General features: G+C 40.4%; 1 protein-coding gene across 1 annotated transcript; it reads right to left on the bottom strand.

Annotated features, from left to right (window-relative positions):
• Positions 1-14,158: 14,158 nt before the first annotated feature.
• LOC306645167 (large ribosomal subunit protein eL8-like) lies at positions 14,159-14,848 on the bottom strand (the record flags this gene model as incomplete). The annotated part of the gene is made up of 1 exon (XM_079112547.1): positions 14,159-14,848. One exon carries the CDS (start codon positions 14,846-14,848, stop codon positions 14,159-14,161), a length of 690 nt encoding a protein of 229 aa, XP_078968673.1.
• Between the last annotated feature and the right edge of the window lie 315 nt (positions 14,849-15,163).

Here is a 15,163-nt window from a genome sequence, read left to right as displayed (position 1 = left end):
TAACTAAAGTTATTTTATTTTTGCTTGGAAACTCCCTACCAAATGCAAACCCAGCTGCAGAAATTACTTCTTCTAAGTGAAGATAGGTATTAAAAAAACAGTTAGCAACTTTTCCCAATTTTTCCTTATTAAAATTGCTGGAGGAACAGAATGAAGATGCAATTTCCTTCATTTGATAAACATATGTGTGCATGTACATTTCTACACACACCTGCCATACAAACATGTTCACACACAGCAAGCAGACCACGAGAGAGACTCAGGTCAAACATGTCTATTATCACTGCTATTACTTCACGTTGTTTTGGAAAAGCTAGCCATGCAAAAAGCTAGGAAAACTAAATAAGTGATATAAATACAGAAAATAGTCAAATTTCCAACTTTGTAAAAACCCCAAGGAACCAACTAAAAGCTCTTATACATAAAAACCAATAGTGTAGCTGGTTGAAAAAAAATAACTATACACAACTCAAAAAGTTCTCATCTAACAGGAAGAATCAGGTAGGAAATTCAAGAGAGAGCACTTTGACACAAAAACAATTTAATGCATAAATTCTTAGGCATGAATTGAAAAAGAAAAGGACTTACATAAAATATAATCTATAAAACTCCACAGATTGTAATAAAAGGGGAGATTAGATGAGGAGTCAATTTACTGCAAAGGTAAAGGGGTATGATTTTCTTGAGAGAAAATTGGCAATTTATTTCAGATATCTAAATGTGTATGCACTTGAGGGTTATGCAGGTATGATTGACGTGTGATGCATCCATTGCTTTACATTGGACTTTTTCCTGTATTAAAAATTAGGTGAGCGACTGAAGATGTAGGGATATTCACTGCAGTTTTACTTATAAGCAAAAGGAATACAGATGAATAAAAATGAAGAAACATAAAATTTCCATTTATTAAGAACTGACTCAATCATTTATATGATTTTACTCAAAGCAGGATGAAGAGTAGGAACATACAGATATGTACTGACAGAGGAGGAGAGATGGAGAAGAGAGAGGAGAAGGAGAGCAAAGGCAGAGGAAGGGAGAGGCCAGAGCTTGGTCTGCACTTATGCACCAAACTGTCAATCATTATAATGTCCTAGTGGAATGCTTGCTAGAAAAATTCATTTTTCTTCCTTTGTTTCACTCTCTGAATATTTAAAAATATGAAATGGTAGCTCTAGGTATCTCTGGCTCTCGCTCTATCAGTTGTTTCTCGGCCTCTTGTCCTGGGAACCCTAAGCACCCTCTCAGCTTCCTCCTCCGGGCAACAACAGCTGTCTTTCTGGGCTCTCCGTGACTGTCCACTAACTTTGGTCTTTCTTGCCATAGGCCAGGGAAACTGGAATCTTCTTTGAGAATGTTGATACCTGGTATTCCCCAAATTGCCCAAGTCAGAGTCCATTACCTGCTCACTCACCCCTGCGTGAGTTCTCAGCAAGACCACATTTCCCAGACTCGCATGCAGTCAGATTTGGTCACCAAACCAGGAAAAGTGAGTGGAAGTAAGAGACACATTACTAGGCCAGGCTCACTGAATCCCCTGCAGGTGATTCTCTGTGCCCTTTCCATCCTCCGGCTAGATGTCCAAGCCTGGGGTGACCTTGAATACTGTGTTGAAAGTGACAAAGCCTGGATCTTTGAGTGACTTGTGAACAGATCTGTCTTCTAACCTAGAATTGCCTTGGACTGTTTCAGAGATCTGTCACACATACACACACACACAACTACCATTAACAAGGAGCAACACTTTGGAGTATGTGTGGTGCTGGTGATCAAACCCTGGACGTCGCATATACTAGGTGAGCCTTCTTCCATTGAGCTGCATCCTTAGCTCCAAAAAGAAATGCTTAACCTATCCTATTTTCCAGGTCTCTTTGTTATTGCAGACAGCTTACCCTAGCTCACACCCAAACCACATGACTTTCCTCACTCCCACTGTGGTTCACGTTTTGCTCTGCACACCTGTGTATCAGAGTCCTTCAGCTGATGCTTCAATCTCTCCCTCCACAGGGCTCACATGTAAATTGTGGGGCCCTGCTGGGAACATTCACAGATGCCTTCACCGTGGGATTCTCCCTTCCTCTTCCACCTTATCATTGGGGTACCTATTCTTAACTTTTATTTTTTGCCATCACAGAGATGAGTCTTTAAGCACCTTCTTCCTAATTGATGAGCTATGTTGGGAAACTTGTGCCCAAGCTGGAATTCCTGTTATAGCTGCAAAAATCTCTCTTGTTTCTATTGATGAGTGGCCAAGTTTGAATCCAACAAATGAGAGCACCGTCGTTGAGGAAGTGCAGTTAATGGAAAATGATCCATAGGGATCTGGGTTCGAGTTCTACATCCTGCCTGTGAGCTGCACCAACTTTCCTGAACTCAGTTTCCTTGGCAGTAAAATAGAAAAAATTAGCCCCTGCATGACAAACACGTTCTGCAATATAAATGAGATGCCCTTTGTAACTTGCACAGCACTTAATGGCCATGATCACTGACAGATAAGATAGAGGACAAGGAAAATGACAGAAGAAACAATGGAACAAATCCATGGGTTGAAATTTTACAGGAGAGGAGAGAGACTGAAAGAGAGATCCGTGGATGCTCCCAAGGGTAAATACTGACTCTGACCAAATTCAATTGCAATTGATGACATTTCAGTATTACACGTGACCCACAGTTATAAAGCACAGCTTCAAAGTTAGCACAAGGTTAGTTTCATCTTGGTCTGCCATGTCTCTGGTGCTCATTTCCTCCCCTCCCCCAAAATCTCCATTATCCTCTTTTGCCGTATTTTATGTGACTGTAGATATTTTCAGGGGTTATTATGCCCTGCTGAGTTATTAGCACCTCCTAGAGTACTTCATGATTTCATCTCCTTCATATGTATTCCCATGGAAACAGAATGTAGTGTAGCACAACTAGATGGGGCCCCATATGCCTTTTCCTGTGTGTATCTTCTGGAGTGATATTAACTAGGGGAGTGAGGCTGGAGCGGGGGGTTTAGGGTGGATTTTCATAGTGCTTTCCTCTGCAGCCCTCAAAAAGTTCTGTTTCTAATAAACTTTACTAGAAATGTAACATGACCAAAAAGTATAATCAAGTACATTGTATATGTATGAATCATAATAAATGGGGATTAGATAATGTTTTTGCTTACATAAATAGGCTGTTTCACAGTTAATATTTATTTTTTTTTAGTGGAAACATTTTTGGGGGTAAAGCAAGAGAGTCTGGGTGAAAGTTGTGGAAGGGGGTTGACTTATATTCAAGTGAACTTTATGTTCTAACATAAATTAAACAACAACTTAGCACTAACATCACCCCTTGTGTGGGCTCAGCCGGCGTCTCTCTGAGTTTTAAGAATGACAAGTGTCTGATTCTCAGAAAGGACTGTCCTCATGGTAGCTCTGAAGTTAGGGGTCTTGAGCACCTAACTTTGCTGAGTCTGGCTTTCCTTGTCTGTAAAACACTGCTACTGAAAGTGGTATGTGCTGGCGCCTTCAAGAAGTAGATCATTTTGAACACCCGCCTCGCTCTAGGGTGCAAAGTGAGTTTCAATGATCATCAAGTGAATGGATACTAATAATGGCAACAAAAGAAATGCAGAGTAAGACTGTCCATGAACAACGTGATCACACCAGTAACCAACAAAATTACAAGGAAGAGGAAAAAAATTAAAAGATTATTAGCGTATTTTTAGTACATCAGCACAGTTTCAAGAAGTGAAAGAGCTTAATCTAACATGTACATGGTAACATTGTGGTTTCTATTTTTGAACCTTCTGCAAATTCATCCATGACTTCATTGAAATTGCTCTTCTTTGCCTGTTTATGTTTAATAGCCAAACTTTTCAATATCTCCATAGTTGATCAAAAATTTGAGTTATTACTAATTTTAATGTCAAATTTTTTTCATGAGAATCAACAGAAACACAAACAGTTAAGAAAAGTATTAATGATACATTTGGCAGATTCCTAAAAATCTCATTTCACAATAAATTCCAGAAATTGTTTTGCAGTTAATGACCCTGTCTTTGCTTCTTAGGATCAAGTTTGCCAGTTTTCAAATGCCTCTGAATTTTTTAAAAAAGCTTAATAAATACCTTTACCAGAAAATTTATCAAAATCATCTATTACATCTTGCAAAGTCTTCTGTTCAAAGTCAAGGGAAATAGCCTTATGATAGACAATATTATTTGGTTTGTCTTTAGAACAAGGGTCTAGTTAGTTCTTTATGAGAGTTATCGAGGCCACTGACCATCCTTTGTCCTTTGGGTTTCTTTTATTTATGATTTATTATTATTTTTTTTAATTTAGATTCATTGCATACAAACAGGGTACAACTTTCATTTCTCTACATGAAGCAGAGTCACACCATTTGGGTAATCATACATGTACACAGGGTAATGATGTTTGTCTCATTCCATTGTCTTTCCTTCCTGCCTCCCTCTCCCCACCCTTCATTTTCCTCTATACAATTCATCTTTCCTCCATTCTTGCCTCCCCACTCCTTATGTATCATCATCCACTTATTAGAGAAATCATTTGCCTTTGGTTTTTTTTTTTTTTTTTTTTTTGGAATTGGCTTATTTCACTTAGCATGGTACTCTCCAGTTCCATCCATTTACCTGCAAATGCCATAATTTTGTTCTTCTTTATGGCTGAATAATATTCCATTGTATATATATACCAGTTTCTTTATCCATTTATCTATTGAAGGGCATCTAGGTTGGTTCCACAATCTTACTATTGTGAATTGAGCTGCTGTAAACAGTGATGTAGCTGCATCATTGTAGTATGCTGATTTTAAGTCTTTGGGTATAGGCCTAGGAATGGGATACTTGGGTCAAATGGTGGTTCCATTCCAAGTTTTCTAGGGAATCTCCATACTGCTTTCCAGAGTGGCTGCACTAATTTGCAACCCCACCAGCAAAGTATGAGTGTACCTTTTCCCCACATCCTTGCCAATACCTATTGTTGCTTGTGTTCTTGATAATCGCCATTCTAATTGGGGTGAGATGGAATCTTAGGGTAGTTTTGATTTGCATTTCTCTTATTACTGGGGATGTTGAACATTTTTTCAACAGATCAACACCAAAAGTAGTAGAAGACAGGAAATAATTAAAATCAGAGCTGAAATTGAAACAAAAGAAACAATTCAAAAAAATGACGAAACAAAAATTTGGTTCTTTGAAAAATAAACAAAATTGCTAAACCCACACTAATGAAGAGAAGGAGGGAAAACTGAAATTACTAAAATTTGGGAAGAAAAAGGAATTATCACAACAGATACTATTGAAACACAAAACATAAATAGAAGCTATTTTGAAAATCTTATACTCCAACAAAATAGAAAATCTCAAAGGCGTCAACAGGTTTCTAGAGATATATGATCCACCCAAACTGAATCAGGATGACATGCACAATTTAAATAGATCAATTTCAAGAATGAAATAGGCAAAGCCATGAAAAGCCTACCAACCAGGAAAAGTCTGGGACCAGACGGATTCTCAGCTGAGTTCTACAGGACCTTCAAAGAAGAACTAATACCAATACTCCTCAAAGTATTCCATGAAATAGAAGAGGAGGGAATCCTTTCAAACTCATTCTGCAAATGAGTATCACCCTCATACCAAAACCAGGACACATCGAGGAAAAACTTCAGACCAATATCCCTAATGAACATACATGCAAAAATTCTTAACAAAATTTTAGCAAATCGCATACAAAAACATATTAAAAAGATAGTGCACCATGATCAAGTGGGTTTCATCCCAGGGATGCAAGGTTGGTTCAACATCAGGAAATCAATAAATGTAATTCACCATATCAATAGACTTAAAGTCAAGAATCACATATTATTTCAATAGATGCAGAAAAAGCATTTGATAAAATACAGCACCCCTTCATGCTCAAAACACTAGAAAAAATAGGGATAGTGGGAACATTCCTTAACATTGTAAAGGCCATCTATGCTAAGCCCATGGCTAATATCATTCTAAATGGTGAAAAACTGAAAGCATTCCCCCTAAAAACTGGAACAAGGCAGGGATTCCCTCTTTCACCACTTCTATTCAACATCGTTCTTGAGACTCTAGCCAGAGTAATTAGACAGACCAAGGAAATTAAAAGAATACGAATAGGAAAAGAAGAACTCAAACTAACCCTATTTGCTGATGATATGATTATATATTTAGAGGAACCAGGAAATTCTACCAGAAAGCTTTTAGAACTCATAAGTGAATTCAGTAAAGTAGCAGGTTACAAGATCAATGCTCATAAATCCAATGCATTTTTATACATAAGTGATGAATCCTCAGACAGAGAAATTATGAAAACTACCCCATTCACAAGAGCCTCGAAAAAAATAAAATACTTGGGAATCAATCTCACAAAAGAGGTGAAAGACCTCTACAATGAGAACTACAGAACACTAAAGAAAGAAATTAAAGAAAACCTTAGAAGATGGAAAGCTCTCCCATGTTCTTGGATAGGCCGAATTAATATTGTCAAAATGGCCATACTACCAGACGACCTGTTGAAATACGGGGTTAGGAAGTACCACGAGTGCTGCGGACGGGCCCTGCCCTTGAGGCCAGCTGCAGTGGTCCCTCCTGGTCACATCCGACAGCCTTCAGCAGGAATACCCGTGGCAGAATCTGTGCACGTTGGGGGCTAACGATGTAACTGGGAGTACTCTGAATTAACTTCTGTGTGGAATATGATGCTTATTAAAAGATAAATAACGAAAAAGTGCTAACTTCAAGCTCACCTAGAGGGTATTAAAAGTCAGTCATAACCACAGCCTTTGTTGGGAATTTCTGGCTCATGGTGAGAAAGAACAGCAGACCGACTCTTCAGTCTATGGTCAAATTCTTCACAGTCAATCCACCCTCAGCGCCTGCACCCCCGTGGGGAGTGCACACGGCCCCATCCTTCACACCACGCTGGTTCGGCGTGTCCACGAGGTCAAGGGCTTGCTTGTGTTACATAGTCCACAAGTGCTAGCTTCCCTTCTGTAGATGTTTTAGAGGTTAACACACCGACTCCAAACTTTACCTCCTATGTGTCTATGTAGGTACATATGTATGCACACTCCACATATATACGAAGCACATGCTTGATGCCAGATACTGATCTGGGACCTGGTATAGAAGATGAGAAATATGGAAACCCCTTGCTCTCTCTGAAAAACAAAAATTCCTATAATAAGTAAGGTATTTTCAAAGTTTTAGCCATCTCTGGACATTTTCTTTGTTTATCTTTAAAATCAGGGTAGCTGTGAGTAACGGACATTGCTGCGCGAATGGTTTAAATGTTAAGCAATTTGCTATCGGATCAGCAGGTCATCTAGAGATATGAGATCCAGGTTTGTTTTCCAGCTAAACAATATCATCGAAGACTCAGTTTCCCTGGATCCTCTGGGTCTACCATCTTCGGTTTTGTGCAATGCCTTTCTTCGTGGTCACAAAATGGCTGCTGCAGCTCCAAGCATCATGTTCTTGTAGAATAATCTCAAAAATAGGAAGTAAGAGCAAGGTAAGGTAGCCAAAGAAGTTTCTTCCTCTATACCTCTTTGTTAAAACAAGTAAGAGGGAATCCTTTAATAGAACTCCCCAGTGACTTCTTAGATCTCAATGATTTAACTTACCCTTAACTCTGAGTAAATCAGAAAGAAGAAGCAGATTTTCAAGACCTGTTCATACCAATTATGAACCGATTGTGTCTGATTATCTGGGCCTGGTATGCATGACCACAAGAATAAAATTGGAGTTTTGTTAACCAAGAAGTGGGTTATAGCTTTTGGGTTAAGCAGTTCACAGTGTCTGTGAATCTGACCCAGGAGAACTGTATGCTAATAAGTCCTGGGAAGTCACAGTCTGTCTGGCCACTGCCTTGGTTTCTTCTTTGTAACTAATAATTGCATCTGACCCTACAGAGTTCATAAAAATGTCTTGATTCAGACACTTAACCTTTGGGAGAGAGAAGTTCCAAATTTTTTCCAGCTTTATTGAGATATATATATATATCTCATAACAAATCCATCACCTCACATAGTTATCGTCCCCCACTGTGGTGTTTAAGATTCATTCTCTCAATTGAAAGTCTATAATACAGTGTTGTTACTATGTTCACCATGTTTTTATACACCACTAGGTCTCCTGAAGTTGTTCATCTTATAGATGAAAGTTCTTCCCCTTTGATGTCTCTCCATCTTCTCCACTTCTAAGTTCCTGGTAACCACCTTTTTCCTCTAAGCTTTTATGAACTTTTTAAGATTCCATACGTAAGTGAGATCATGCAGTACTGACTTTCTATATCTGATTTCTATCACTTAATGTCCTTGGGTTCTTTTGTGTTATTGCACAAATGACTGAATTTCCTTCTTTTTGAAGTCTGAATAATATTGTTTCTCTCTCTCTCTCTCTCACACACACACACACACACACACACACACACACACAATTTCTGTATCCATTTATCTATCAATATACACTCAGGTTGTTTCCACATTAGTTTATCGTGGAAAATGCTGCCTGAATACGGGAGAACATCTATCTCTTCAACATGCTGGATCATTCCTTTGGATGTGTACCTCATGGTGGGATTTCTGACTGGTATTGTTCTAATTTTAATTTTTGCAGGAATCTCCATATTGTTTTCTATTATGGTTGTACCAATTTATATACAATATACAAGAATTCCTTATGCCCATACATAAGGAAAATATTTATTACCACTTCTCTTTCTGTTAATAATCATCCTAACAGATGAGAGGTGGTAGCCCTCTGTGGTTGTGATTTTTATCTTCCTGACCCTAAGAGATTGTTTCATATATCTGTTGACCAATTGCATGGTTTCTTTGTAAAAATGTGTATTCAGGACTTGTGACCGTTTTAATCAGTTATTGTTGTTATTATTAATTTTGTTATTGAGTTGTATGAGTTCCTTTGATATTTTGGGTATTGACTGCTGAGTGCATATATGGTTTGTAAACGTTTCCTCCCATCCTGGAGGTTGTCTTTTCGTTTGGTTGATTTTGTCCTTGCGCAGAAACTTCAGTTGGATGCAGTCTCATTTCTTTTATTTTTGCCTGTGCTTTTGGCATAGTACCCAAAGCATTCACTACCAAAATCAATGCCATATAGTTTCCCTCTGTTTCCTTCTAGAAGTTCTACAGTTTCAGGACTTAAGTTTTTCTATGCTGGTTATTGTGTATGGTATAATGTGAGGATCTGATTTCGTTTCTTTTCTGTTGTGTGGATATCTAGTTATCCTAAGATTGTAGATTGGCATTATGTATGCTGGGCACCCTCGTTGATGGTTAGTTCAGCACATAGGCATGGATTTATTTCTGGGTTTTCTATTCATCTCCATTGACCTATGTGTCTGTTTTGATGCCCGGTGATACGGTTTGATTGCTACAGCTTTGCAATGTAATTTGAAGTCAGGAATTGTGATGGAACCCCTTTGCTCTTCTTGTTCAAGATGGCTTTAATAATCCAAGCCATTTGCTCTTGCCATTTAGTGACTAATGGAGAACCTCCCTGCTCCATGGTATGTCATGAAGCAAAAATATGGCTTGCCTGTGAATTATTTCAATCTAGCTACTGTCAGAATAGCATAAAATTGGACAAAGTTTCCTAGTTATGTAAAGAATTGAAGCACTGGTTACAGTTCAGACAGCGTAAGTCATCGAAGCAATTCAAATAGTTCACTCTTCCTGGGGCACTCTGGTTCTATAATATGCAACCAGACCACACAAAACTCCTGGAAGAATTCCCAAGAGGATTCTCATAGAGCAGAACCTATTTTCTTGGGGGAAAAGTTATTACAAATCATGGTCTTAGATGTTTCAAGGACATATCAAGATCCATCCTCTTAGATGTCCAAGGACAATTCAAGGTACTTGACAGAAAAGTTTCCTTCAGGAAAAAAACGTTCTTAGCATCAATTTGTGGTCTTTGTCTTCCCTTCATAGATAGAAAAATGGATGGAATCAAAGATTTCCGTTTTGAACGCTTCCTTTCATCATTTATTATCTGCGTGATCACGGACAAGGCAGCCAGCCCTCTTCAGTTCTCTCTCCTGCCATCTTTGAGATGTAGACACTGAGCGTGGTGGACTGGACCTCCCAGAATAGAATCTTGGCCTCAGAAGGAAGGGGGATGTTATCGGGAGAAGCAGGTCTCCCTTAAGTGTGTTATCCTGGAGAAGTCCCTTCCCTTTACTGGGTTTAGGGTCACATATGAGTGATGGGTTGCACTGAACTTGGGTGACCTGTAACTCAATGAGGTTTTCATATAAATGATCCCAAGAGAAGGTCACGTATCAAATTAAAAAGGAAGCAGAAAGGTCAAGAGGTCAAACAGCACTGAACCAGACTTAGAGACTCTTCAGCAGCTAACAACATCAATGACAATTTTTTTTAAAAAAGTATTTGTTTTAGCAATGCAGCCACATCAATGTTTATAGCAACTCAACTCACAATAGCTAAAATATTGAACCAACCTAGATGCCCTTCAACAGATGAATGAAAATGAGGTATATATACACAATGGACTATTACTCAGCTTTAAAGAAGAACGAAATTATGGCATTTGCTGGTAAATGGATGGAGCAGGAGAATATCATGCTAAGCGAACTAAATCAAACCCAAAAAACCAAAGGCCCAATGTTTCTCTGATATTCAGAAGCTAATTCACATTAGTGGAGGGAATGGAGGAGAACAGAGTTGCTTTATACTAGGTGGAGGGGAGTAAAGGGAGGAGAAGGGTATGGGGGTAGGAGGGATAGTAGAGTGCCAGACATTTTTACCTGATGTACATGTATGACTGCATGACCGAGGTGACCCTACAATCAGAAAAATGAGAAGTTATACTCCATTTATGCATGATTCATCGAAATGTGTAACCACATTCCACTGTCACATACAACAATGGCCATTTTGAAGACAACTTTTGGAGAGCTTGAAGACTCTGGAACATAAAGTATCCAACCTTACCCTTTGGCTTTCGAAAGCTTCCCCTTCGTCACTACAAATCGATTCTGAGGTCAAGCAGCGGTCTCCCACGACGGCCCCACACGGCCGTGACTCTGGTTGTCATCTTGCTCTGCCATCTTCACCGTGCTGTTTGCCTCGCTTCCTGTGGTGACTGTAGGATGACCAGGGGTCCTAGAGTGATAGGGGCTGATTTCCTGCTTCTGCTTCAAAACCCTGAGGTTGAATTTTTTTCAGATCCCTTCATCCTCATTCCACCAGCACCCAGCAGGGCAAGGAAGGGGGCCTCCAGAGCCTGGCGACCTTTCCCTGTCAACCTCTCGCCTGTCCTCTCTGATTCCTGGCATTTACTGGGTACACACACCCCTGGGGTGAATGTCCTGGAACTCAGCAGCTTTGAGTATTCACAGATTGATTTTTATAGGACACGCCTGGAAAAAAAATCACCTTTTCACTGATTTGGTAAATTCTGTTCTTCCTACATTTGGCCTTGGAAACCCTTCCTCGGGGACTCTTTATTTTGTGCTTCCTACTTTTAGGCACACCTTTTGTCACACTCCATCCTGACCACCTGAGTCCTGGTCCTCGGCAGACTTTGAGTTTGGGTTTTAAGATCTGCCTCTGAAGATCTTTGCGGCAGGGTGCCTGCTACAGGGGGTGGCAAAGGAGCAGGCTCTGTGACTGTGCATGGATGCGTGTTTGAGTCATGACTGATGGTGACCCCAAACTCCTTGACGTAGGAAGAGTTCTGTACCTCCCCGGGTTCCGATTTCGGATCCCCAGTTCAGTATTCAAAGGAATCTAAAAGATAACAGAAGGTGAGACACCAACTATTTCAAGTTGCATGTCAAACATGCGTGTGCATGCATACACACACACACACACACACACACACACACTCTCTCCCTGTGTCCAAACCCCAAACTGCACTGAAGGAACTCAGTGTCACTGAAGAAGTTTCTCCTGATGGAATAGGAGGCTGACTGTTTAGCAGGGAAGACCAAGCACATTTCATGGGACGGAAGAAAGGGGCATCTTTTTCTCACCTTTATAGTTTGAGAGAATTCAAAAGATTTGTCTTTGAAGGTAGCACAGGACACTGCGCTTGAGCTTAATCAATATGTTAACTGAGTCCTCCAATACTCACTATCTATCCTGCCCTAGTCTCTGAGAATTTAGAAATGAAAAGGAATTCATGCTGTTGGGAGACACAGCCAGTAATAATACCGTGTGCTAAGTGATAGGGGGAAAGTGCGGGGAGTGACATGGGGAACTAACAGTCCAGAGAGGGAACAGGAAAGATCTGGGCAGAATTTTGTGGAATTAATAAATCACAATTCGATGAAGAGGATACAGTGGAGTGGAAAGTGTTCCATGTAGAAGGGCAATGTGGGCAAAGGCGTGGGGGCCAGAAAACCTAGTCAGTTGGAGTGTGTTAAGGAATCCCATATAACGGAGATAGAAAGAGTAAATGGGAGGTAGGGAACCCGATCATGGAAGAAGATAAGGAGGGCAAGTCAGTCAGCAGCCAAGTCATAAAATGCCTTGGGAGTCATGGTAAGAATGTCCGCCCAATCATCCTGGAAGGCACTAGAACTCCCAGGAGACTCCATGGGTCTGATGCCACTCACCTGGCAGAGGCAGAGGCTGGCTTTCTTCTGCTGCTGCTTTTCCAGTACAGGCCAGAGAAGGGAAGAGGCAAAGGAGCCTTTGGCACCCTAAGGTCAAGACTGTACTATCTCAAGGAACATAGTCAAAGTCACATTAATAAGAAGACTATCTCTGTCCAAGATTTGTGTCAATTAAAGTGGTTCACAGAAAAAAAATCACTCCTCATAGTTACATGTTACATTGGCTATCAGGGAATAAGAAAGCAGGTGAGACAGAAGGGGAGAGGCAGGGCCAGGAGAGATCTCTGTGCAAAGCCCACACAGCGAGGACTTACGTGGCACGGGAGGTAAACTCATCTAACAACCTTCAGCTAGTGATTAGGACCTTTGTAATAAATAATTGATTAAACTTCCCTCAGGGTGTGCTGCATAATTATTCCAAGGACAGCTGGGACAGCCACTGTTCAGGAGACTCAGTGGTCTCTACCAGTGGTGGGCCCGTATCCCATATGGAGTAAAAACAGTGAAGGAACATTGTTCAACAGAGATGAGCTATTGGAGAGCTAGAAGCCTTATCCTACTAAAAATTCCCCCCTTCGATCATTCCTAGAGATAATCCTTGGGGGTCCAAAGGAAGAGATTAGAGGTGAGAGGCTCCCATGGAGATCCATTGCCATTTATTGGGGATCTTCTATGAACCAGGGGCTGCATGAGCATGATATTATTTAGTCAGTCCCTGTAATAATCCTGTGTTATCAAAACTATCTTTATCTTTGTTTTAAAGATGAGAACAAAGCTAACATTTAACTTATAAAAGTTAAGAGGAACCAAGATAATTAGGTATCCTGAAGATCCTTAAGCAACACAATTCATAAAGCTTCTAGGTGAGATATTGAAGGAAAAGGGGCAGGAGCGAGAGAAGAGAGGAGAAGGCAGTCCTGTAGATTGGTGAATTGGCATTTTTGGAACCACAGACCCTATCCATTGATGGGAAGGAAAACCAATTTAGAGAACTGAAACCAGCATTTTAAAAATAGGGTGGAATAGAATGGAATGAAATAAAGCAGAATGGAGTAGAATGAAATAGAATAAAAATATAAGAAGGTACTGCATGCAGTAAGGGTAGGTATTGCTCTATGAATTAGAAGATTTTATGTGTACTGAGTTGCAATATAAAATCTATGTCTTAAATGAAAAGTACTGTTTAAATGTAGAGCTATTCATGGCATTTGAACATAGACATATATTTTGATGTAGCAACTCCGTTCCTATGTGTGTGCACTACATTCAGTGTTTTCAAATCTATATGTTCACTGAGATAAAAGTTGCATATGTATATACACACATATCAAAATATATGATACAAACCTATCGTATATATGTGTGTGTATATATATATATATGAGCAAGATAAACACACAAAGCAATGAAAAGAAATATACTGTAATTATGTACAAATAAGCTTTGTGTCTTAAAATCTATTTAGTCTTTTTTTCCCCACTGGATGAAGGATAATTTATAATTTTTATGGACAGAAACCCAACAGCATATGTTTATCCCAGTTCTGTGGCAGGTTCTTTAACCTTTACCTTTTCCTGCTTGGCAACGCGAGCCACAGATTTTGGACCCAGGATGTCGCCTCCCCAGTGATGACGGATCTCATCATGTCTGTCATTGGTTCTGATAGCTTCTGCCAGCTTAGCCAGAGCTCCTTTGTCTTCTGAGTTCACCTGTGTGAAGGCAACCGTGGTACACGTCTTCCTGTGAACCACACGTCCCAGCCTGGCCTTCCCCTTGATGATGCAGTAAGGGACTCCCGTCCTGCGACACAGGGCGGGCAGGAAGACAACAAGCTGGATGGGATCCACAACGTGTGCAATCACCACCTGCTGAGCCTTCTTGTTCTCTACCCAGGTGGTGACAGTACTGACCCCTGCTCGGAGGACTGGTGGTCTCTTTGTAGGGACAACCCCTTTGCCAGCAGCCTTCTTCTGAGCCCAGGCCAACAGCCTCGGCTTCTTCTCCTGCTTCATCTCGGGTCTGTACTTATGGGCCAGCGTAAGCAGCTGGGTGGCTGATGGGCAGTAAGTAAGGTCCCTTTTGGGCTGGATATCTTGTCTGATGCTGAAGTTCTTCGGCCTCTTCTTAAAAAGCGGGTTGACCACCTTCTTGGCTACCTGCTTCCTGACCACAGCAGGGGCTGGAGCCACCTTCTTCCCCTCAGCCTTCTTTCCATTCAGCATCTTGGGCAGCTGGAGGAGAAAGTTATTTAGTCTTCTGAAGTACTATGGTTTCGTTTGGGTTACTATCTTCCAAGTACCTACATGTTATATTTTAAATATGCTATATGGTCTTTTCCTTTGCTTTATTTTCAATTGTATTTTTTCTTTATTGTTACATTTTGCATATGACATGTCCCCATATACTCATGTGTTGAAGGCTTGGTCCCCAATGCAATCATGTTTGGAGTGGAGCCTTGGGAAAGTGACTGGATCATGGGGTGCTCACCTCAGTGGGTAAGTCCCTTGGGCTGTTAGAAGGAGGGCCTGTTTGGAGGA

This window comes from Sciurus vulgaris (assembly GCF_902686455.1).
Source record: "Sciurus vulgaris genome assembly, chromosome: 15".
In the NCBI taxonomy this organism is placed as follows: Eukaryota; Metazoa; Chordata; class Mammalia; order Rodentia; family Sciuridae; genus Sciurus; species Sciurus vulgaris.
Note: the sequence above shows the minus strand (reverse complement) of the source record. Positions and strands in the feature narration are given on the sequence as shown.